At 37.0% G+C, this 26,073-nt stretch overlaps 1 protein-coding gene across 1 annotated transcript; it reads left to right on the forward strand.

The window, feature by feature from the left end:
• The first annotated feature begins 1,561 nt into the window (after positions 1-1,561).
• Positions 1,562-24,950, forward strand: LOC105438873. The gene is made up of 21 exons (XM_030985196.1): positions 1,562-1,701; positions 3,597-3,710; positions 4,685-4,798; positions 6,353-6,466; positions 7,149-7,262; positions 8,007-8,123; positions 10,224-10,337; positions 14,721-14,804; positions 14,835-14,847; positions 15,062-15,181; positions 15,435-15,602; positions 15,891-15,997; positions 16,258-16,377; positions 16,611-16,694; positions 17,130-17,246; positions 19,215-19,330; positions 20,003-20,070; positions 21,053-21,195; positions 22,516-22,696; positions 23,576-23,832; positions 24,486-24,950. Exons 1-21 carry the CDS (start codon positions 1,692-1,694, stop codon positions 24,740-24,742), a joined length of 2,532 nt encoding a protein of 843 aa, XP_030841056.1. The 5' UTR covers positions 1,562-1,691; the 3' UTR covers positions 24,743-24,950.
• Positions 24,951-26,073: the final 1,123 nt, after the last annotated feature.

The raw sequence follows: 26,073 nt of genomic DNA on the forward strand, positions 1-26,073 counted from the left end.
TACCTAAGTTGTATTTTATATTTCTAGAACCGCATACATAATGTTCACCTGGCGCCAATGTTATTTATTTATTTTTGGGGATGGAGTTATGTTCTTGTCATTAATTCATAAATACTTTTGCATTAAATTGAATCCAAAACTACTCATAAATATTTCACCCTGATGCTACATCTCAAAAGAAATATCTAAAACCCGTAAATAATACTACATTATTTGATATTCTCCTTAAACAGATTGATGCCCAGTACGCAAATGATCCTACCTATGCCGGTGCTCAGATCCTCGAGATTCGGTAAGGTGATGGGAACGAATTAACAGACGGCACCCTCTTACCTACCACACACATGTTATTTATATACCACATTGTATTTCTCACGGAATACTTCAGCCAAAGGAATCTGATTTATTTCATAATGTTCAGGAAAAAGATGATATATACAGACATGTGCAGTAGTGTCCAGAGTCCTTTGTTGCGCGCGATTGCCATTCAGTTACACTAAATAAAAAAAAAATCGCTCTTTACTGCGCAATATCTGAACAAGCCTTTATAGGATGCAAATCTTTTGTATAGCACGATGCAATCCTATTGTTACTTGGGGCCTATTTTTTGTGCTGATCGACAGACTAGGCAAGTCTATAGTGGTCGTGCCAATCGGTATTGGTGGCTAATGAAAGGCTAATATGATTTCATCATTCATCCGTTGCAATGCAAATTGCTCATTGTGAGCTCTCGTACCCTTTGCCTTTGTTAAAGATAGATATTTTGTCGCTATCATTACTAATAGTGACAGCCATATTTGTCCATCGTTGAGCAGTTTATTTTATTAAGAAACCTCATGATATGGCATACGTTCGTTGATGCTGAGACGAGGAAGCTCCGACAGTCATCAAAAATATGAAGACGTTTTGTAGAACTGTTGTGTAATTCAAAATCTATTCAAATTTATACACGTCTACCTAGCGACGAGCTATTACATTCACTTGTTGTATAATATTATTGCAATAAGAGTTAGAATACAAAGATATAAAACAGAGCATTTGACCTAATTGTACACATTGGAAGGGGAGATGTTACTAGCAAGCAAAACATTTCTCCACATTTCCCCACATAAAAACACGAAAAGTATCAAATATGCATTCTGACTACTGAAATGCAAGAATGTATAAAAGTTGAATGTATATAGCTCATCGCGTGTACACAATTTAAATACATTACTCCGCGAAATAATCTGTGTGTCATGTCGAGAGATGGCCAGAGTATTGCAAATGTAGATATAAATTACAATTGTCATTTGTGCAACACCATATCTATTGCAAACAGGTACGGAAAACATGTTACTCTGCACTGCCATGGTCACTCTCGATCAAAATAGAGCAAATTGCATAATGTATAATAATATCTCATTCATAACTTTTACACAATATATAGGGCAGAGTTAGCTAAAAGAATAGTTTTAGTCGTTGAGGGACATAAAGATCAATGTCTAATCAAGGTTTTGACAACATTTCTTCTTTTTTCCCTCTTTTTTATTCTATCCTTTTAAAGGGAAGGCAGCTGGCACGTTGACTTCATAATTATTTACATTGTCTTTTCTGGAGAACCTGAACAACTGCTGGATATATTCGACGATGTTCTGAACAGTGTTCTAGAAGCCTTGAGTACGATTTCAAACGATGTTGGACCGGTAACAATGACTTCAGGTTAGACTTTTACAATGTTTGTCAAATTACAATACAAATTCTATTTTTTTTCTTCCAAGAATATGATTGAACTAAACTAAGTCATAGTGAAGCAATATGTTTTCCATTTACATCTTCACAACATTTGTATTCATGATTTTAAAAATATATCATTACACAAAAAAAATTAATTTCTCATAATCACTCTTTTATCATATTAAAAAAAATATATCGAAATGTTCATGATTTTAACAGTATTACTCCGTATTAAAGGTAAGGACCAGTATTGGAAACGCCCCAATTTCAAGAAATGAAATGGAAGCTCTCATTACCAATCATGTGAAAGAATATGTTTTGACTAATACATGATGATAAAAAAATTGCCGGGAAACCGCCTACTAATTCATATATTTGGTAAATTTGTTTCTCTCATGGTCTGTGAGAGATATAGGGTAGTCCCATAAACATCTTTCTGTGTATAGTGCTTGTAACTTTACAAAGAAAGGGCCAAATTTCTTATCATTTTGATGATTCCAGAACCTTGCAGATGCTAGATGCTAGATGATCAACCTTTTCTGATCGATTCCACAACGTTTCTTTCACAATGCAATCGCATGACCATAACTGGTCTTTACCTTTAATGTCTATATGCAAAACAAAAATATCATTACAAACTTAACTTTTTCATGTTGCGGGGAAATCATATTCTTGGTCAAAAAGAGAATTCGTATTATCAATGTAGGAAAAAATAATTGGTGGGTTGAAAGGGAATGATGCCATCACGTTGGCAATTTGTCTTGTAATGTTCACAGTTTTCCATAGCTTATCATGTCATTACATAGTTCATAACTTTCTACTTTTTTTTAAACGACCAAATCTTGAGAAACTATTTTGCGCCGACTCAGCCGGCCGGTGACTAAGCGGGGGGGGGGGGAGGGGTGGGTGGGTAAGAGCACATTTTTTTTTGTCCAGTTTTTGAGGATAAATTTTGCCCCGACTCAGTAAAAAAAAGAGTATAATTTACATTTCTATCCTATTTTTTTACCGTTTGAGTAGGGGGGGGGGCGGGCTGGTAGAATCGGCCCGTGGATCCTCCGCCTGGAAACTTGGGATAGAGAACAGAGAGCAAGGCTACATCACAGTGATATTCAAATTTCAACAAAAAATACAACATGCAAACATGACAACAAAATCCCAAGAGGTACAAGATCGAAGGAAAATAGCCACTTCGATTCACACTTTTTTAAATTCCGAAACAGAAAAATTTATGTTTTATACAGTTAAGTATGAAGAGTCTGGATAACAGGGATTTCTAAAAAATAAAAAAAAAATCTTTTGGGGTGTGGGGCTTCTCTGGATAAACAAACGTATTATTAGTCTTATATATCTCGGTTTGTTTGACTCTCGGCTCAGTATCGTTCTCCCTCTTTCTACTGATCCAACCTCCTTCTTCTAGAGCTTTTGCAATCATTCATTTTCCCTTTTTGTAATATCTTTCTTTTTGCTTTCTACTATTTTTTCCTCTCTTTAATTTTTTCCCCATAAAATCTATAATTTCTTAGCTACATATTTTGTCTACTTATTGATTTTCTAAGCATACTTTGTTCACGTTATATTGTAAAACAGCATCTGAGGAACTAAAACTTCAACAAGCTCTGCTTCGAGATAGTTCCACTTTTTTTTCGGGCTTTTTCTTTTATATTTTTCGTTTCATTGCATATTTTTGTAATATAATTATTCATTGTATTATGTTTTGCATGCGAAATAAAATCATTTGAATGATTTGAATCATATCATTATATTAATATTATCATTATTGTTATTTTTTAAATTATTATTTTTGCCATTAATATTATTATTACCCTAATCATCACCATCATCATCATCATCATCATCATTATATTTGAATCACACAGGCTTCTGTGAGAACGAGCCATGTCAGAACGGAGCTATGTGCATCGATGCCGAAGACTTTTCAGACTTCACGTGCTCCTGTACCGCCGGATTCACGGGCAGATCATGTTTAAGAAGTAAGTGATGCCTGGCAAATATGGCAAGAGATTAACTCTTTAATCATTTAATCATATTACGTGGAGGTTAAGGTGTCGTGGTATAGAAGTTCATTCACTTCACTCTCAATCCAATGATTGAAGGTTCGAATCCCGGTCAGGCACTAACGTCGTTTGGCAAGACATTATATATATATATATATATATATATATATATATATATACATACAGTACTGTTTATGATTTGGGATAAAGCATTATCCATGCTTCTGGAGCTTGAAGTGCTACCAGAGGGTGTCAGTATAAGCTTGTTTAAGGTGCCCTATAACCGTTTTGTGCCATAACGCGAATTTAAACCAATGAGATAACCAAATGAACAAACTATGAACGAAATAACATAGCATGTTGAGCATTTGGCATGAAATACAATTCCGCTCAATGTAGGCCTTATTTTGTCTTTTAAAAAAGGAAGGGATTTTTGTTTACCCGGTTCGACTTAGATCAGATATCTATTTTTTTTTTTATGCCATTAATTCCTAGTACCCAAGGGAAATATCATCTTCTTTTGCAATTATTTAATTTAAGTATATAATTTTGCTGTTTTATAATTTTCTCAAATGTAATTATAAAAAAAAGGTGTAAATTTGATATTGTATAACGGGACCCTGCTTACAAGCAACTTGCTTACTAAGGGAATCCCTCTATTTGTATTTTCATATTATTATGTTAATACAATGTGTTAATATTATGTTATACATGTACTTTTTTAAAGATGGACAAATACATTGAATTTAATTGAATTTAATTGAATACAATTTTTTTTTCACAATATTTTTGCAGATATTTATGAGTGTGGAGGAATGGGGTCTCAGTTCAATTACCTAAATTGAACCTTCAACAACTTTTCTTTTAATAGCCTATTCTCTTTCTGAAATTCGTCACTGTCTAATTTTCATAGGAGTCGTTATCCATTTTGTTTGCCCCTATTTTTGCAGATATTGATGAATGCGAAGGAGTGACGTGTGCTAACGATGGCACATGCCTGGACGGGATTAATGATTTCACTTGCGTCTGTCCACCTGGATGGGGAGGAGATCTGTGTGATACAGGTATGTAAACCCACACGATCCTGTGTCCGGACAGGTTGGTTTAATATCTCATTAGATCATTCCAGAAAGTAAATATAATTCTTCTGGATACAAGATTTAAGAAATCTGTATGCTGACTAACTTATACATGAAAATAAATATTCACATCAATTAGTGCCATCCTCTTTGCAAAATCTACCAGCTTTAAGTTAGTTCGGATTCATCCCCCTCCTATATTACCGCCTATGTCCGGATAGGTTGGTTATCCGGACGGTAATTGACGTCAGGCAGTTATTCTGAGAAGTTTACATGCAATATTTCATAAATCTCTTAAAACTCATGTAGGACAATATTATGAAGGAAAATTACTCATGATGGCTCGAGCTATCTGATCCGTATATAACGATAAATTTAAAAAGAGAAAGTAACAGCATTAGTTTGTTTTGCGTCCGGACAACCCCCTACCCCACCATTACACTAAACGTGCATGTGAACTCACTTTTAAGTCAAGTCATTCATATAACATGAATACATATGTTGAATCTGTATATTAGTGGACGTGTTTAATAACATGATGTCTTTTACTGTATAAGCATATTAGCGATTTCGTAAGAGCTCAAACTATAAATGAAATTGAGTTTTTTAAGATAAACTTGAGTTCTGGTCATGCAAGAAGATTATAAGGGAAACTGTCTTGATATCATTTGGAAAAAGTGGATTTGGGTTCATCAAATTGATAAGAAGATTGACTCCATTTCACTAAAATCACATGGACTACACTTGGAAATCGGTGTATGTAACTACATACACATTTAGAATGACTTTTTGGTCCAAGCGCATCAGCTATGTATTGTCATAGCGTATTGAAGAGCATTTCAAATAGCACATTCGAAGAGCGGTCTTTTTGAGGGCACATTTCTATTGTGATTTGTTTCAAAACTGACATTTAAAGAATGAGGAATCCCAAAAATGATTTTTCACCTTTCCCAGAACTCAACCTTTAATTTATCTGACAAATTATTCAGATACAAACATACATTCACATGTTACATAGGCACACAAAAGAAGTTGCTGAGAAATGAATGAATATGATATACGACTACAATTAACTGCAATTTACTGTTTTACATCTTATTTCAGGTCACATGAAGCAAAAATAAGCAATGTCAATTTTGTTCGTATTTTCCTGCTAACATAACATTAAAAAAATATATATATATTATTTTTATGCCAAATTGCAAAAATGTTACCTTAACACTGTATATCAAACCGAATTGAAATATATTCTTACTAGATATCAAATGTTTACAAAAAAAATGTCAGATAATTATTTTCAAACCCACTATTTCATAGCAATATTTTGGGAATAAATATACCACAGAGAGAATACCTTTGCATATGATATAGCTTAAACATTTATATATTTTGCTGATGTTGACGGCAACCTAAATTGTAGACTTGTAAGCAAAGATCCTAATTTGATATAGTAAATTCTTCGCAGATTTCGAGAAAAAAATGAACAGTTTTTAAAGCCAGAAATCAAAGAGAAAGTAATTTTCTAATTACTTTTGGTAGATACGGACGAATGCCTGAACGACCCCTGTGGTAACCAAGGAACATGTGCCAATAATGAGGGCTCCTTCTCATGCAACTGTGCGCCGGGTTACGAAGGTTTTTTGTGCGACATCGGTGAGTGTTTCTTTCTACTAATGATCTAGAGAGTTGGGTGCTATTGTTATGTATTTATATCACCTCGGGCATGTAGACAAAAATTAAATTTACCTAATTTTCTGAACATTGAATGTGTAAGCAAAAAAAAAAAAATCTGTAAGGATTTTGTAAGCCATAGCATTTTTGTGTTACATTTTAGTGACGAATTTTTTTGCTTTTTGTTTTGTTTATAAATCCAGATTGATCTAGACTACACATTGTACTACAAAATAAAAATGCAAGTCGATTAATTTGAATCCACTAATGTATGTATGATCAAGTTTCAATCACCTTATTCTACAAAATTAACCATATCAATTTGTATAATGACTGCATTGCGTTTGAGGCCAGGAATTTTGAAAATGAAAATAAGCTTTGAAATAATTAATTCAGAGTTTTTTGTGTTTTCTTTTATTTGCCTCATCAGAGGATTTATTAGGTATAGATCGTTTACATTCAAAGATACAGTGATACAAACCAAAATTACATATTCACAAATACATACATACTCATAATTTAATCAGAGTTACTGTTACAGTGGTTTATACAAAATAAAGAGTCTGGCAGAGACGGGTTTAACGTACATCTAGTCAACCTTAAGTTTTTGAATACGAGTCAATCTTTCCTTCAAAAAGTGATAAAGTTTTCTCTTAATAAACAGATGTGGACGAATGTGCAACTAATCCTTGTGAAAATGAGGGAACCTGTCAGAACGGGGAAGGCTCATATACATGCCAGTGTATTAGAGGAAGGGAAGGCCAGAATTGTGAAATTGGTAATACTTTCTAATTTTTTTCAGTGACGTATATTACAAAAGTTAGGCTGACTGATCATGGTTTATAAAAAACACAATTACAATGTATATAGTTCACTTGAATCTATTTGGATTTTTACTCTTACTTGTGTACATTTTATCTTGGCAATCGTAAGGTACGTATTACAGAGATTACCTAATTCCTTTTGCAATATATTATTTATTTCTTTTCCTGTAACTTCATTCTGACTTGAAACAACTTTTTTTTTCTTGCATCATTTCCTTTTTATCCGCACTCTTCGTTGCGATGAAGAACACACAGCTAAGTAGAAAATGAAATAAATTCCAGAGGTGATGATACCATAACAGAAAGATGGTAAAGTATGAAAATATACATGTATAAAATTATACAAAGGAAGAGGGAAAGAAAGAGAGAGAGGGAACATTGTGGTAATGGGAAACGTCTTCCCTGCACGTATCCATTGTTTTCATTGTCTTAGTTGCGCGTGTCTGACGCGAAGGCAATCTGAAAGTAATCAAGTAATCGAGAAAATCGGACTCCAAAGGAACAAGGCATGAGATCACAATTATACACTTACCCAGAAGCGTAGACAGGGGTGGGGGGGGGGGTGTCGAACCCCCTCAATTTGTTTTATGTGTGTGTTTTGGAAGAAACTCCCCTCAAACTTTGTTTGTAAACAAAAAAGTAACCTTACCCCCCCCCCCTAACTGAACGAAATATCTATATATATTTTTTTTCAATAGATATCAATGAATGTGAAACAACTCCTTGCCAGAATTCAGGTTTCTGTATCAACAACGACGGTTCTTTCACATGTGACTGTAGGCTCACGGGACATGAAGGGCCCATCTGTGAAAATGGTAAGAATGATCATCAATAATTCAGTTTTATTTACCCAGGGTAGGAAAAAAATTTATCCTGCTCTTCTCTCGGACCTCAAAGTTTTCATTACCAAAGCATTGCACCAATTCACTCGATCAATGAGAAGGGGGATCTGGGTCAAATATCTTCAGTCTCCAAAAATCAAAGTACCGAGCTTGTTCAAACTCGTGACCTCTCTTATAACAGTCAAGAGTCTCCACCAGTATATCATAGTACTGCTACTAGGGGTGTATAGGAAGAGATTACCCGATTCTTCACATTTCATATGCAGACAAGACATTCGAATCGTTTTTTTAATCATAATTATTTCAGTTGTCGTTATAGATATGTGTCATAAGGTTTACATGGTTTTAAACATTCTGCCAATGACGATAAACGCACCCAAGTACTCAAGATTACCGATTTTTATATTTTATTTTCCGGTGTAACCTTAATGTGATAAGCAGACTCAATACATCATTGGTTGAGATAATTTCAACATGTAGTTTAAGCTTCTACCAACCTCAAAACCGCACTCCAAGAAATAACTTGTTATTTGTATTTATTATATTCTTGCCCATTAATTTACAAAGTGTTTGAGAGAGGCATACAGCAGGAACAATGTACAGTTTCTCAGCACGACGTGGGCATCGCCAGTTTCTGATAACGTGACGTAATATGTGAAGTCGTTTATCAAGTAAATGTGTTCAAATTTATGGATCCTTCCTTTTTCAGGTGTGTGTGGTGATGAAGCATTTCATTCACCTGCTATTATATAACATCTGCTAGAACGCAAATTGCATAAATAAGTGGTGCTATTCTGGGTTAAAGGTTTCTTATAAGTGAAATTGCTTTGTCTACTGCTACATTTTAGGATTTCTAAATGAATTAGTTACAATTCTTCCCCTGCTATATGTTTTTCTCCAAATATAATTTCCATCTTCTCAGCCATAATTCTTCCTCATTGAAAAGTAAAGGTTTTGTTATTGATTTTAAAAATATTTCCATGATACATGTCCATCTTCATCTGGTACGTCACATTTTCAATAAAATGGCTGTACCCATGTTATGCTAAAAGGTATCACATCATGCCAAGAACATCTTTATTTATATATCTCTTGTACATTGTCGTAAGGAATATTGTATATCAAAGAGCAGGAATACATCTAATTTTTTAGAATACCTTAATTATTCCTTGGGGTGAGGTTTCTATTAACATTTAGTAGGGCGTCAGTATAAGCTTGTTTATGGTGCCCTCTACCCGTTTTGTGCCATAACGCCAATTTAAACCAATGAGATAACCAAATGAACAAACAATGAACGAAATAACATATTGCATGTTGAGCATCATACCAAAAGACGTTAAAAGATGGGAGTTGTTGCTACCTTGTTTGGCGTTCAACAATAAGGGATAGAGCAACGTCGATCTGGCGCTGCTCAGTGGCTGCCGGGCTCACGATCAATTGGGCAAAAAGAATTTCCGTTTCGGTTTAATAAAATTTGGAGTGGACTATTAGGCTATTATTATTATTTGGCATGAAAGACAATTCTGTCACAATGTCTGCCTTTTTTTTTTTTGGCTTTTTAAAAAAGAAAGGGATTTTTGTTTACCCGGTTCGACTTAGATCAGATACCTATTCTTTTGTTTATACCATAAATATCATCTTCTTTTGCAATTTTTTAATTTAAATATATAATTTTGCTGTTTTATAATTTTCTCAAATGTAATTATAGAACCAGATATTGTATTGTATACCGAGACCCTGTTTACAAGCAACTCGCTTACTTGCTTACTAAGGGAATCCCTCTATTTTTATGTTCATATTATTATGTTAATACAATGTGTTAATATTATGTTATACTTGTACTTTTTTAAAGATGGACGAATACATTGAGTTTAATTGAATTCAATTGAATACAAATTCTTTTCACAATATTTTTGCAGATATTTATGAGTGTGGAGGAATGAGGTCTCAGTTCAATTACCTAAATTGAACCTTCAACAACTTTTCTTTTAATAGCCTATTCTCTTTCTGAAATTCGTCACTGTCTAATTTTCATAGGAATCGTTATCCATTTTGTTTGCCCTTTTTTGGCAGATATTGACGAATGCGAAGGAGTGACGTGTGCTAACGATGGCACATGCCAGGACGGGATTAATGAGTTCACTTGCGTCTGTCCACCCGGATGGGGAGGAGATCTATGTGATACAGGTATGTTTACCCACACGATCCTGTGTCCGGACAGGTTGGTTAAATATCTCGATATATCAATCCAGAAAGTAAATATAATTCTTCTGGATACAAGCCTCATGAAATCTGTATGCTGACTAACCTGTACATGAAAACAATATTCACATCAATTAGTGCCATCTTCTTTGCAAAATCTGACAGCTTTAGTTTAGTTCGGATTCATCCCCCTCCTATCACCGCCTATGTCCGGATAGGTTGGTTATCCGGACGGTAATTGACGTCAGGCAGTTATTCTGAGAAGTTTACATGCAATCAGGCGCGGATCCAGGATTTCTTAGGGGGGGGGGCCCAAATTTGAAATTATGCGAGCCAAAAATTGGAACGTAATGGTGACCAGCAGTGACGTAATGCGGGGGGGGGGGTGCAGGGAGGGGCGAGTTTCCCCCTCCCCCTCCTCGAAACGCGATAGCTTTGACGTTTCATTGAATTATTAGAAAAAGAAGACGATTCATAGTACCGTTCTCGAAAATAATCCTCGTCTGAATTCATTTTCACCGCCCCCCGGCCCCTCCTGCGCGAAGCGCGGAAGCTTTTACGATTCATTAAATCATTAGAGAAAGAAGACGATTCGTTGTACAGTTCTCGACTCTTAATCCTCGTCTGAATACGGGTTACCCCCTCCCGCGCGAAGCGCAGAAGCTTTTACGTTTCATTAAATCATTAGAGAAACAAGACGATTCGTTGTACATTTCTCGACTCTTAATCCTCGTCTGAATTCAGTTTTCCCCTCCCGCGCGAAGCGCGGAAGCTTTTACGATTCATTAAATCATTAGAGAAACAAGACGATTCGTTGTACATATTTTCTCGACTCTTAATCCTCGTCTGAATTCAGTTTTCCCCCCTCCCGCGCAAAGCGCGGAAGCTTTTACGATTCATTAAATCATTAGAGAAAGAAGACGATTCGTTGTACAGTTCTCGACTCTTAATCCTCGTCTGAATACGGGTTACCCCCTCCCGCGCGAAGGGCGGAAGCTTTTACGTTTCAATAAATCATTAGAGAAACAAGACGATTCGTTGTAAATTTCTCGACTCTTAATCCTCGTCTGAATTCAGTTTTCCCCCTCCCGCGCGAAGCGCGGTAGCTTTTACGATTCATTAAATCATTAGAGAAACAAGACGATTCGTTGTACATTTCTCGACTCTTAATCCTCGTCTGAATTCAGTTTTCCCCCTCCCGCGCGAAGCGCGGTAGCTTTTACGATTCATTAAATCATTAGAGAAACAAGACGATTCGTTGTACATTTCTCGACTCTTAATCCTCGTCTGAATTCAGTTTTCCCCTCCCGCGCGAAGCGCGGAAGCTTTTACGATTCATTAAATCATTAGAGAAAGAAGACTATTCGTTGTACCGTTCTCGAAAATAATCCTCGTCTGAATTCATTTTCACCGCCCCCCTCCCGGCCCCTCCTGCGCGAAGCGCGGAAGCTTTTACGATTCATTAAATCATTAGAGAAACAAGACGATTCGTTGTACCGTTCTCCATGCTTAATCCTCGTCTGAGTTCAGTTTCCCCCCTCCTGCGCAAAGCGCGGGGGCTTTTACGTTTCATGAAATTATTAGAGAAAGAAGACGATGCGTTGTATCGTTCTCTACACTAATCTTTGTCTGAATTTTATGTTCTTTGATGTTCTTTGTCTGCTCCTTTTTCTTTCTACGTCCTCTTCCTTTTCTCTCCTCTTTTTTTTAGGGGGGGGGGGTGGGCGGTGATTGTTTGGGTACCGCCCCCACCGCCCCCCTGGCTACGCGCCTGCGGTCAGATTAACACATTTTGATACCTTGTCCGACCCCGGAAGCTCAGACGTTTAAGGCAATAATTACGGTCAGACAAGCATTCAGGGGCCCGCCTTAGGGCCCCTGGTGGGGTCGAGGCGGTGGAGCCCCCGGAAGCTCGGGGTTTTTAGGCGTTTAATTACGGTCAGATGAGCATTTTTTATAATCCTTATTTTGTCACACTGGCAGGACACTTAGGCGTGGGGTCAAGGGGACAAAGCCCCCCCCCCCCAAATCAGGGGTTTTAGGCATTAAATAACCGTCAGATGAGCATCGAAGGGCCCACCTTAGGGCCCTAGGTGGAATCCAGGGGGTAGATGCCCCGGAAGCTTATGGGTTTTAGGCATTTAATCACGGTCAGATGATCATATTTTGATGCCTCTTTATTTGTTAACACTGGCAGTTAACTATTTTTTCTTTCTTGCTCTCTTTTTTTATTTTTTATTTCTCTTTAATATACTTTTTTTGTTAAAGTGTGGGGGGGGGGCTTGAGGCTCCCGATTCCCGCCGTTCCTCGGTCCCTGACATGTAGGAATCTCAAGAATCGTATTTCTTGCCTGGCTGTAAATTTAGGAATTTGTCATTTTCCAACAAACGCATACAAAAGTATAATTTACTAAAAAGTGAGGAAAAATCTCCGAAATTATGTAATTTCAGCATTATTTGTAATCCACAATTATGGAATTAGAAATAAAACACGTTTGAATTTGATTTCCCCCAAGCCCCCCCCCCCCTCCCCCCTCTATCAGTACGCCAGTATCTCCTATTTTCCTTTTTTCTTTCCCTTTCCTTCCTTCTCTATTATTTTTTTGATTGGGGGGGGGGGGGGCAACAGCCTGGGTGGAAAGGCCCTTTCGCCCCCCCCCCCGATCTCCTTCTTCCCCCTTTTCTTTTCTTCTTCCTCTTCTTTCTTTCCCTTTCTCTCCTCTTTCCCTTTCCCTTCTTTTCCTTTCTTCTCTTTTTTTTTTTTTTTTTTTTTTTTGCCGGGGGGGGGGGGGGCCAAGGCCCGCTCGGCCCCCCCCCTGGATCCGCGCCTGCATGCAATATTTCATATGAAGGAAAATTACTCATGATGGCTCGAGCTATCTGATCCGTATATAACGATAGATTTAAAAGGAGGAAGTGACAGCATTAGTTTGTTTTGCGTCCGGACAACCCCCTACCCCACCATTACACTAAACGCGCCAATGCATTCTACATGTGAACTCACTTTCAAGTCCAGCCGTTCATGTAAACATGAATACATATGTTGAATCTGTATATTACTGGACGTGCTAACATGATGTCTTATACTTTAGAAGCATAGTAACGATTTCGTAAGAGCTCAAACTACAAATGAGATTGCGTGTTTTAAGATATACTTGAGTTCTGGTCATGCAAGAAGATTATAAGAGAAACTGTCTTGAAATCATTTGGAAAATGTTGATTATGTAGTTCATATGGATTGGTGTTGGAAGTGGATTTGGGTTCATCAAATTGATAAGAAGATTGACTCCATTTCAATAAAATCACATTGGCTACACTTGGAAATCGGTGTATGTGACTACATACACATTTAGAATGACTGTTTGGTCCAAGCTCATCAGCTGTGTATTGTCATTGAGTATTGAAGAGCATTTCAAATAGCACATTCGAAGAGCGATCTTTTTAGGGCACATTTCTATTGTGATTTATTTCAAAACTGACATGAGGAATCCCACAAATAATTTTTCATCTTTCCCAGAACTCAATCTTTAATTTATCTGACAAATTATTCAGATACAAACATGCATTCACATATTACAAAGGCAAACAAAAGAAGTTGCTGAGAAATGAATGAATATGATATACGACTACAATTAACTGCAATTTACTGTTTTACATCTTATTTCAGGTCACATGAAGCAAAATTAAGCAATGTCAATTTTTTCGTATTTTCGTGCTAACATAACATTAAAAAAAAAAATCATTATTTTTATGCCAAATTGCAAAAATGTTACCTTTACACTGTATATCATACCGAATTGAAATAAATTCTAGTTATCCAATGTTTTAAAAAAAAAAAATCGATTCGATAATCCCTAAATCTTATTTATGTACACCTAATCTAATTTCACAATACTTTGAAACTGTTTATTGCGAAATGTAATTTGATGACCAGAACTCCAATAACAGTTTGACTGGAATTGAGATAAGAAGAAGATAAACCAAGTAGAAAATGATGTTAGGATCATGGAAATTTGGCCTATACTATACAGTTAGAAGATTTAGGTCGAACAAAGATAATTGTTACTGCAGTAATTGCCAATATTGCCTCTGTATTTGAGTATTTGTCACACCTAATATATGTTATTTCCAATGCCACACAGCAACTGATAATCAATTAAATAAAGCGCAGACATTTGAATATAGGTATTTAGTTCCATATTAATACATATATTAAAAACTGTTATTGCCTCTGTCAGCAGCTTTAAACATTTGTCACACCTGATATATGTCATTTTCAATGCCAAACAACAACTGATAACCATGTAAAAATAAGCGCAGAAATCTAGGGAAAAAAGGTGTATATAACATTTAATTATTTCTTCTCAGGAACAACACCGGGAACAACCCCTGGCACAACACCTGGAACAACTCCGGGAACCACACCAGTAACTACACCAGGCACAACACCAGGTTAGTTCAAGTTTTGTTTGGGGTTTACAGCTAGCACATTATGGTACTATTACTACCAAGGATAAGATTTTCTGTATGTCATGTGGTTATAAACCGTTATTACCTCTGTCAGCAAATTTGAACATTTGTCACACTTGATATATGTCATTTCTAATGCCAAACAGCAACTGATAACCATGTCAAATTAAGCGCAAATATCTTGAATAAAGGTGTATAGTTCTTTAGTAATGCATGTAACATTTATTTGTTTCCCTTAGGAACAACACTTGGAACAACCCCCGGAACAACACCTGGAACAACGCCTGGAACAACACCCGGAACAACCCCTGGAACAACTTCGGGAACCACACCAGGTACTACACCAGGCACAACACCAGGTTAGGTCAAGTGTTGTTTGGGGTTTAAAGCTAGACACATTATAGTACTTTTAAGGATAAGGGTTCTCTGTATGTCATGTGGTTATAATCCGTTATTGCCTCTGTCAGCATCTTGGAACATTTGTCACACGTGATATATATCATTTCCAATGCCAAATAGCAACCGATAACCATGTCAAATTAAGCGCAGAAATCTTGAATAAAGGTGTATAGTTCTTTAGTCATACGTGTAACATTTATTTGTTTCTCTTAGGAACAACACTTGGAACAACCCCCGGAACGACGCCTGGAACAACGCCAGGAACAACACCCGGAACAACCCCTGGAACAACTGCTGTAACAACGCCAGCTACATCATCTGGAACAACACCAGGAACAACTCCGGGAACCACACCAGGTACTACACCAGGCACAACACCAGGTAAGGTCAATTTTGTTTGGGCTTTAAAGCTAGACACACTATGGTACTTCCAAGGATTTGTGTTTTCTGAATTTCATGTGATTATAAACCGTTATTGCCTCCGCCAGTAGCGTTAAACATATGTCACACCTGATAATGTCATTTCCAATGCCAAACAGCAACTGATAACCTTGTCAAGTTAAGCTCAGAAATCTTGAATAAAGGTGTATAGTTCTTTAGTAATACGTGTAACATTTATTTGTTTCCCTTAGGAACAACACTTGGAACAACCTCCGGAACAACACCTAGAACAACGCCTGTAACAACACCCGGAACAACCCCTGGAACAACACCGGGAACCACACCAGGTACTACACCAAGCACAACAACAGGTACTGCACCAGGCACAACAACAGGTTAGTTCAAGTTTTGTTTGGGGTTTAAAGCTAGACACATTATGGTACTATTACTTAAAAGGATAAAGGTTCCATGTATGTCATGTGGTTATAAACCGTTATTGCCTCTGTGAGCAGCTTTGAACAATTGTCAAACGTGATATATGTCATTTCCAATGCCAAACAGCAACTGATAACCGTAACAAATTAAGCTCAGATATCTTGAATAAAGGTGTATAGTTCTTTAGTTAAACGTGTAACATTTATTTTTTTTCCCTTAGGAACAACACTTGGAACAACCCCCGGAACAACACCTGGAACAACGCCTGGAACAACACCCGGAACAACCCCTGGAACAACTTCGGGAACCACTCCAGGTACTAGACCAGGCGCAACACCAGGTTAGGTCAATTTTGTTTGGGCTTTAAAGCTAGACATACTATGGTACTTCCAAGGATTTGTGTTCTCTGAATTTTATGTGATTATAAACCGTTATTGCCTCCGCCAGCAGCGTTAAACATTTGTCACACCAGACATATGTCATTTCCAATGCCAAACAGCAAATGATAACCATGTCAAATTAAGCGCAGAAATCTTGAATATAGGTGTATAACATTTCATTATTTCCCCTTAGGAACAACACTGGGAACAACCCCTGGCACAACACCTGGAACAACTCCGGGAACCACACCTGGTATTACACCAGGCACAATACCAGGTTAGGTCAAGTTTTGTTTGGGGTTTAAAGCTAGACACATTATGGTACTACCAAGGATAAAGGTTCCGTGTATGCCATGTGGTTATAAACCGTTATTGCCTGTCAGCAACTTTGACTTGTATCAACCAAAATGGAACCTATGTATGCACCTGTGCAGCAGGATACCAAGGAAACAATTGCGAAAATGTTATTTATATGATGCCGTATCTGTCACCATATTTTTTTCTTTGTCTTCTATAGCGATGACACATGAAAGTAATTTCTCAATAAAATAAATCCTTTACCAGAGGAACATTTGTGAAAATGGTACGTATGTTATTCTATGATGCCATATTTGTCACCATATTTTTTTGTCTTTGTCTTCTAAAGGGATAACCCTGAAAGTAATTTCGCAATGAAATAAATCTTTTTCACTGTTGATTCTTCTTTTCATAGATGTAAACGAATGCCCCTCAGATAACCCTTGCATGAATGGAGCGAATTGTATCAACCATAATGGAACATATGAATGCAATTGTGCAGCAGGATATCAGGGCATCAATTGTGGAAATGGTATGTATTACATGGTCATATTTGTGTACTCTGAACTATGTCGTCCTTGATCATTTTTTAAGATAAAATATAAAAGGAAATTTCTTGATTAAATAACTCATATCACCGTAGGCGCTTTTTTATGGATGTAGGCACCTTAGATTACTCTGCATCGTTGTTATCTGTTTATTTATTACAACCATTCAACAATTTGGATTTCAAATACAAATAAAAATGCGAATGGGTGTGAATTAGTCATCAAGCGGACAAACTTTTTTTTACAAAGTTAAAGCCATTTAAGCTACAAAGTAATGACATCGCTACTATCGGCTAACAAGTGAAGTCTTTATCACAATTCAGATTTATTCTCAATTACCCACATTAATTTTTAGGCTAATTTTCACTGAAACTGTTCGAAAATATAAAAACAGAAGAGGTTATTAGCACAAATGATGTAAACATCTGATTGATATGAAAGTATGTGTTACCGATGACAAATAAGAATGAATAAAGTTAAGAAAACTCGAGGTTACTTACGCGGCGAGTGATTTGAAATTTTAGGATACCATAATTCATATCCAATCTAAAGAAGGCCCTGTTTCTATTTATGTTAAGAAATATTAATGGAAAATTGTATCTATCAAGGTTTAAACATTCATATTTTAAAGCAAAAATTTAAAAGGATTTGTTTCAAGCCTATGCTTGAAATAAGAAGGAAAAAAAACGTAGTGAAAAATGTATAATTATGATAAATTGTCATTCTCATTTGTCTGAAATCAGTAACACAGACTGTCCTATCTTCAGTGTCGTTTCTACGGAAGGCAAATGTGCTGACAAATTATGTTAACCTCATTTACTTGTTAAGGCATTAAAACATATGCGCATGTATATTTCTTTTTACCGTAACATCGATAAGAATTGTTCATTGTAATGAGAGCTTAGGGATTTAGAATTAGATTGTCCATAAATTTACCATATAGAAACTGCGATAGTTCACTTGTGATGGCGTTATAAAAAGATATGACAGATTTAATGTTGCGACCAGAGACTTGTCACAGAAGTTGTCACTGGTCTTGGCAAAGAGAATTTTGTGAAACACTGGCTAGCGGACACGTAACAGCATTGAGATGTTGTTGATCTTGCACTCTTGATGGTTTCGTAAATTCACTACCTGAAATGAGGAGGGGATGACAAGGAGAAGAGGGAGAAGGAGGAGATCGGACAAAAAGAAGATGAAGAAGAAGAAGAAAAACAAAAACAAGAAGATCGAAGCATGCTGCTGTTGACCCCCCACCCCCCCTGCAAATTGTTTTCATTGTTTCAGGGGTTGGGGAGGGGGCTTTTGTACAAAGACGTTTAAATATAATTTGCTTTCGTAGCAATGTGCCAATTTAGTACATGATCCGCAAATGATTGTCATAGGGATTTATCCTTGTTGAATGGGGTAGGTGGCGAGTGAGCACGTGACTCACCTGCTTTCTAATTGCAAAGAGAAAAAAGGGGAAAAGGGGAAGGGGGAAAGACGAGAAAAAACGAGAGGACCCTTTCCCTCACCTTCGAAATTCATTTGATCATGACATGATGGGTATTTAAACTTAGTAACTGGTCTTTTATTAAAATGTTTTGGCCTGGTACAATACAAATCGCTCATGTTTTTGTTTTTTTCTATAGAGATTTCGTTGTTTCTGTTGCTGTTGTAAAAACAATGCTTGGTGTACTATTTTGTTTACTTCTGTACATAGAATCCTACTTTTTTAATAAAGAAATAATTACAACACTTGAATTCAATATATTGTTAGACTTAAAGAAGAGAAAAGCATATTATAAGTGGAATTGAATTCCGAAGATACAATATCTGCCCCATTGCAAAACAAAATGTTAATGTTTTAAGTAAATATGAATTGGCGTAAAAGTTATTCGAGAACCTATGTTAAGTAGGAAATGATTTAGCTCATATACTTCTAATTCTTCATTTGGTTTTCTTTCTAGCTTTAGATGCCCAAACCATCGCTGTTATAGTAAAGATGCATGGAAAATACGGTCCTGAGTTCATTCAAGAAGGCACCCCAGAAAATATGGAAATGAAAACAAACATTACAACAGCTGTAAGTCACATCTTATCCAGAGATGTTCTCAAATCGATAGTTTTAAAATGAAAGCGCGCAAACGGCATAATTAGTATATATTTTTATCAGTCGCAAGGAATTTTAAGGGGCTTATTTTAACATTGTAGGCTTTATGAAGCTGCCAAGTATAAGATGTAAGGATTACATTTTTATCAGACTGTCAATTTAGCACACCTCTGTAGAAGTGACAATTTACAGATGTCTGGACAAAGAATGCCAGGCCTCTATTTATGAATTGAACTCAAAACCAGGGCGCTGTTCCATAAAGCTTGGTATCACTATCAAATATCAACAACAAGTTACAGTAACTGTTATAAACTACTGAAAGAAGTGCATCCGATTGACTCTGAGCAAATTTTCACTTAACTTTGACACATGGTACTGGTATTCAATTTTATGAAACAGTGTCTAGGTCATCTGTATCTGGGATACGTTTTCACAAAACCATCATAATACCTGCAATTTGAATAGGTAATCATACAATCATGTACAAATATGGTTTGGCGATTGCACCCCCTAAAATTTTTTTTTTCACAATTTCCCTTTGTCTCATATTTTGAATGCTTGCCAAGCCTAAGTTTTACCTGGATGGCCACAATGTGTGTGAATGTAATGCTGATTGATGCTTCAATTCTTTTTTGTTTTGTTTAGATGAATTCCGTTTTAGCAGGAGAAGGGACATCCCACGGATTTGTTGGAGCAAATGTGAATACGTTAAGGTATCATTCTTACTTAAATTGACATTTTCTATTCATTTATCGGTTATGGTATAGAAAACGACATGATTGCATGCATACTTTTGGTTCCAAAACATTCTCCAACCTAAACAGAAATAAATGTCTGGTGTAGGAATTCTTTTATAAAACTGACATTTGTCAACATTCTGTATAGAGATGGTCAAGGGAGCCAGGCGTAGTCTCAGCAGAACAACCATTGATATCAGGGACTCAATTTTTTGGTTTAACTACATTCATTAAGCTGACTGATATTTTGATGACCCCACAAATTCAGTGTACAGTATACCTAAGCATCTTCCATGTTATGGCAACCGAAGTTGGAATAGTGCGCAATATTTCATATTCCATGTCATTATGCTCTGTAACTAGTCTGTCTCATGAATGTTATGGATGTAACATTTTCTGGAACCAAACCCAAATGGATGCAATTATTTTTTTAAGCGAAAAATTCTTCTCTTAGCCATATTTTCCTTTCTGAATTGGTATGTGAAGCAACTCGAAATGACCACCGTCATGCAATAAACAAAATATAACTGAATCAATCTTTATCAGAGAATGATAATGGCATGTCTTTTCAACCAAACTCATCCAAATTATGTGGATGAGTCTTTATATTTTAATAGTTAGAAAGAACAGATACCTGTACCTTGAGATTGGTTTGTAATTACAGGAGATAGATACAATGTGTAGCTCTAGATGACGCAGACACCTATAAATCAAATTATCTAATACACTTATAATATGCTTCGTAAATACAAAAGTGTCATATATCATGAAAAGGAACAATATATCATGAAACTATTGGTGTTCTCTTTATATTCATTTTATGTTGTTGCGTTTTATGCAATGTGTCTATATTATATTACAATAAAAAAAGAGGAAAGTTTATTTTATGGTACGTTAAAGTATAAAGGAGTTAGTGAAATACATGTAGCAAACATCTGTTTCTTTATTCACTTCACAGCGTAGGCAGTCTGATTGCGTTTGTTGATCTTCTGTTTGACCCAACTGTCGTTGTATCACCTGGTTCCATTGTGGCTCTACTTCGCTCTGGTATCGACACGAACGATGTATTCATAGCTATGGCTGTATTCAGTGTTTCGTTAGGTATGTTAATTGATTTTGCCATTGACAATAATTTCATGAAGATATACATAACACAGTCGTAAAGACTCCCAACCAACCAATCGATTCAAGGACAATATCAACACCATATTGGATATTAACATCATGTTCGGATGTCGGATGACATTATCTGTCAATTTAATTTTAATTTAATAATATTCCGTGTTTATAAGCGCTCAATGCATCGATCCAACGATGTGCCTAAGCGCTTTACAGGTATATTATTACCATGTTGGTACATTTCAATAGATATGCCTGGACATGGCTATTGACATTGCTAAAGGTTGATTTTTCGGACGTCTTTGCGATTTTGTTCTATACCTGTTTTTGAAACACTCATTTTGAAATTGAAATTACATCATAGCTATCTGACTTTAATCTCACTACCAAAACCAAAAATTGCAATTCTCTATGGACCTCTTCAAAATCACAAGATTGCTGAGTTCCTTTCATGCAGGCCCGTACAAACTATAGGGGTTCGGGGGGTTCACGCGAACCCCCGCCCCCTTTAAAAAAAGGATTTGTTCTTCTTCATTTTTTGCTTAAGTGTGTGTGTGTGTGGGGGGGGGGGGGGTGTTAATTTTTTGCCGTTGAGCAATTAATTTTTTTTTTTACTCACAACCTCCCTCCCCCCCCCCCCCCCCCCCCCCCCCCACTCTTATTCGCCACTAAATATTCCTCGGGCTTGGTCGCTCCTTCGCAATGTCTCACTCTCACCTCTGGCTCAAAGTTGCAACCCTAAGAACCCCCACTTAAAAAATGCTTGTACGGGCTATTTACTTGTTTATATGGAGTTATGGAGTATACGGGCATTCTGTGGGGTTTCTTTGTCGAAGATACAAGGTTAGGGTTAGGGTTCTCAGTTTTTTTAGTAAAGGGTTATAGTCAGCTATAGTTTTGGGTCCTGGGTTAATTAAACCTAGGAATTTTGCTAGTGTAGAAATTAATTGACCGCTGAGCAATTAACTGCGGGGATTGCCGCATAATGTTTAAAGGCCGTCCACTTGTGTGACACATGCATCATAAACCATAGACTAATTACTAGTAGGTTTATTGAATGAACGCGTAGGCATCCGTTGACCTCAAGATGATTCGGGAAATGCTTTACAATGGTTAAAAGGCCACAGTGAGGATTTCTGCAATTCTACAATAATTTTTTTTTGCAGAAGATTTAATGCCAGAAACATGTTTTCTCATTATGTGCCTGAATTATGGCTAAGATGATTAGATAAATGTTTTTCTCATATATATATATGCCAGAATTAAACATGGATAATTTGTTTTGCATTTCCCATAATTAAGAAAATGTTGAATGTGGTTACCGGCCGGCAAGTCCAACAACGAGTTCAAGAATCATCGGTGGATCATTGACCCAGCTGGGAGACTGGCCTTGGATGGTTTCTCTTCGAGACAGCAACAATGTTCATCGATGTGCAGCCGTGGTCGTCAACAGAACAGTAGCTGTTACCGCAGCCCATTGCGTGTAAGAATAGTTTGCTTGGTTGACTTTGCTTGTTGAATTTGTTTTGTTGACAGTAATATCCTATTACCTCGAACTTTTTGGTTGTTATTAAACAGAACAGTAGATGTACATTAGATGTTACCTCAGCCCACTGCTGGTAAGAACAGTTGACTCTGCTTTGTTGACAGTAATATAATCCAATGCCTCGAACTGTTTAGAGGCAAGGCAAGATGAGCACCGAAACTATTTTTTGTTAGAAAAAAAAGGAGTATTATAGCGGAACATGATTGTGTGATACAAAGTTATTGCAGGCAGTTGGTATAACTCCAGTGAACAATAATTGTTACGTTCTGAACAAAAATTGTCTAGTGAGAGTAGGAAGGGCATTCAATTTAATTCTGTGGAAAATGATGCAAGTTAATGTCCTTGTGGATTTCAGCAGACAAGATTTACATTCAACGCATTGTATTAACATTTTGTGTTCAGTTCAGGCCTTGCTTCACTCGCTGTCCTCAGGCAGCTTAATATGAACAAAGCGAAAAAGCTTATGAATCATAAGGTCTTCTGTTTGATCCATCTATAATTACATGCATAATTTGTAGAGGTTGTCGGGGTCTAGTGAATATGGGACTATGAACCACGTGTTATAGGGTTCAAATCCCTGCCACAATATTAATATCTTTTGGTAAGACCTACGTAAAGGTTAAAATGATTGTGACAACTAGCGCGTATATACCTCCGTGATTTGCCAGCAAAGAAAAACTAAGGTTTTCGTCTGCATTGTACGCCATGGTATGTTTTTATGTTTATGCGTACGAAGGATAATTAACATTGGTAAGAATATATTACATATGATTTAGAGCGGAATTGAATATATTTGTTTCTTTCAAACTTTTTCAGGGATATCTTTGAAACTGCTGTGCTTGGTGACCTGAAACTGTCAAGGCCTTCACCGTATCATTTGGAAATTGGAGTGCAGTCCATTTCCCATCCAAACTACGACAGCCAGCTAATAGATAACGATATTGCACTGATTGTGTTTGATAAACCCCTCGAATTTAATAATGATTACACAAGACCGATATGCTTGTCTCCACAAGAAGATCCTTCTACCTACACAAGGTGTTATGTCTCTGGTTGGGGATTAACTGAAGAAGGTGAGGTATATTCATTTTTGTAATATTTTTTGTAATATTTATGTTGCTCATAATCTCGAGTGATCTTTTTCACTCATTGTGATATCTTCGATATCTTGAAGATTACATGCATTGATTGTACAACGGAATCTTGGCAGTTAAATTAAGCAACAACAACAAAACTAAAAACATTTGCTAGATCTCTGTTAACGCTATTGAGTTCAGAATGTTAACATCATTATTTACCACCATCAATGTCGTCAACTGACATTGTGCCCGAGCAGCTGGTGCTTTTGAATAGTTCAGGTGCTGAAGGTCGCTCAATGAGCAAATAGCACATATCTACTTAAGATCTACTTTAAAAATGGAAGAGATTTGGAGGTCACAATTCTCTTCGACACTTTAAGATTATAATTTTACAGTATTCTAGAATATATACACGTGCACAAGTGACAATTCAACCATTAGAATGACCTTTATCTAGGATATAATTTGTTACACTATATATGAATACCGCTATGTAGAACTGAGCAAACAACGTATTGTTCATTGTATCGTCAGCTTGACTAAAATCCCCCACCCCGAAAAAAGAGACAGACAATATCTTTTGCACATCCAAAGCAAAGGAGACATTGATTTAAACAGTTATATTTTTGTCTATGATCGACTCGTAGGAGGGCACGTGTCAGACACCATGCAAGAGGCCACAGTACGAATCTTCAGCCAGGAGGAGTGTGCACGCTTTTACCATGATCGAGAAATCACATCCGGCATGATCTGCGCAGGTCACCAATCAGGAGATATGGATACTTGTCAGGTAGAGATAAACGACAAATTGAATTGCATGGGCCTCGTGATCTCGGGGATCTCCCCCACTTTTACCAGCTCTATAGCACTCCTGAATCTTATGTTATTTACTTTATTTTATTAATGTATAAAAGATTACCAGCAGCACAGGATGAAACAGTTGACAAAGAATCAATTAATCAATAAATCAAATCAAATCAAATATACAATATATTAATGCTTGTTGACGATAATATTATCAGTATACAAAAAATATACAAAAGCAGCTGGTAGGATATTAAAAGTTACAACCCTATACGAAAAAAATACAAAGAATGATTTGTTACACAGTATCATACGTGATATCAAAAAGGGTAATTATAGGACACCTACCCCCTGGACAACCACCCCTAGGATAACTACCCTCTAGGACAACTATCCCCGGACAACTTCCCCCAGACAAGTACCCCCTACGACAACCATCCTCTAGGACAACTACCCCCGGACAACTAATCTAGGGGGTAGTTGTCGGGGGGGGGGGGGTAGTTGTCCGGGGTAGTTGTCCGAGGGGGTAGTTGTCCGGGCGCCCGGTCCCCCCCACTCAGTGTTATTTAGGGAACGCATATGCTCGTACCCTCTTTTTGAAAGCACCCCCTACCTGAGGACTGCCAACATTTCCGAACCCCCCTTTCGCGGGCTTTTCGCGGGCTTTTCCTGCCTTGGAGACCCTCTAAATCAGGAAAAATGTTCAATATACCCCCCTAAATTCGGAATAATTTCTCAGGAGTCCAAAGAGATGAGAGAAAAAAAGAAAAACACCCCCTTTTTAAAGAAATCTCCGGGTGAAAAGTCAAATACACCCCTTTTTTTACAATTCTCGGGCCGGACTTTGTCGCACGAAAAGTACCCCTTTACCGGACATTTTGGCAAAACGCTTGCGGTCATTCCGACCTCTGAGTGGGGTGGGGGGGGGGCGGGTCCGGGCGTAGCCATAGTCGGCCTAGAGGCCGGTGCATGGTTGCCCTATTTGTCCCTGAGGTGTGGTTGTCCAAGGGGCTGGTATAGTAGAGGGTGGTTATATCCTAGGGGTGGTTATCCGGGGGTGGATGTCCAGGGGGTACAGGTACAAAAATATCAACGAAATATTATGATTAGCCTATATCATCTGAATAATAATTAAGCCTCAAACAGCACGATCGACCATTATGGTCATGAATTATATCTGTCTGAATGATATATGTGCTGATCCGTTGACATATATTGTTGCAGTTTCTTATATACAGTGCATCATGTTAGAGATTGTGTCAATTGGCATATACAGATGTATCTGCATTGCTTTTACAACTTTTGACCTTTCTATTCTATCTTTCTATTGTACTAATATGATATTTGATAATATTTTTTATTTACCCGGTATATCCTCATCAGCATAAATAGTGTTCTTCATATGAGTTTTGGCAAATTATTCCCCAACAT

Source organism: Strongylocentrotus purpuratus, unplaced genomic scaffold, assembly GCF_000002235.5.
Source record: "Strongylocentrotus purpuratus isolate Spur 01 unplaced genomic scaffold, Spur_5.0 spur5_scaffold_14, whole genome shotgun sequence".
Classification (NCBI taxonomy): Eukaryota; Metazoa; Echinodermata; class Echinoidea; order Camarodonta; family Strongylocentrotidae; genus Strongylocentrotus; species Strongylocentrotus purpuratus.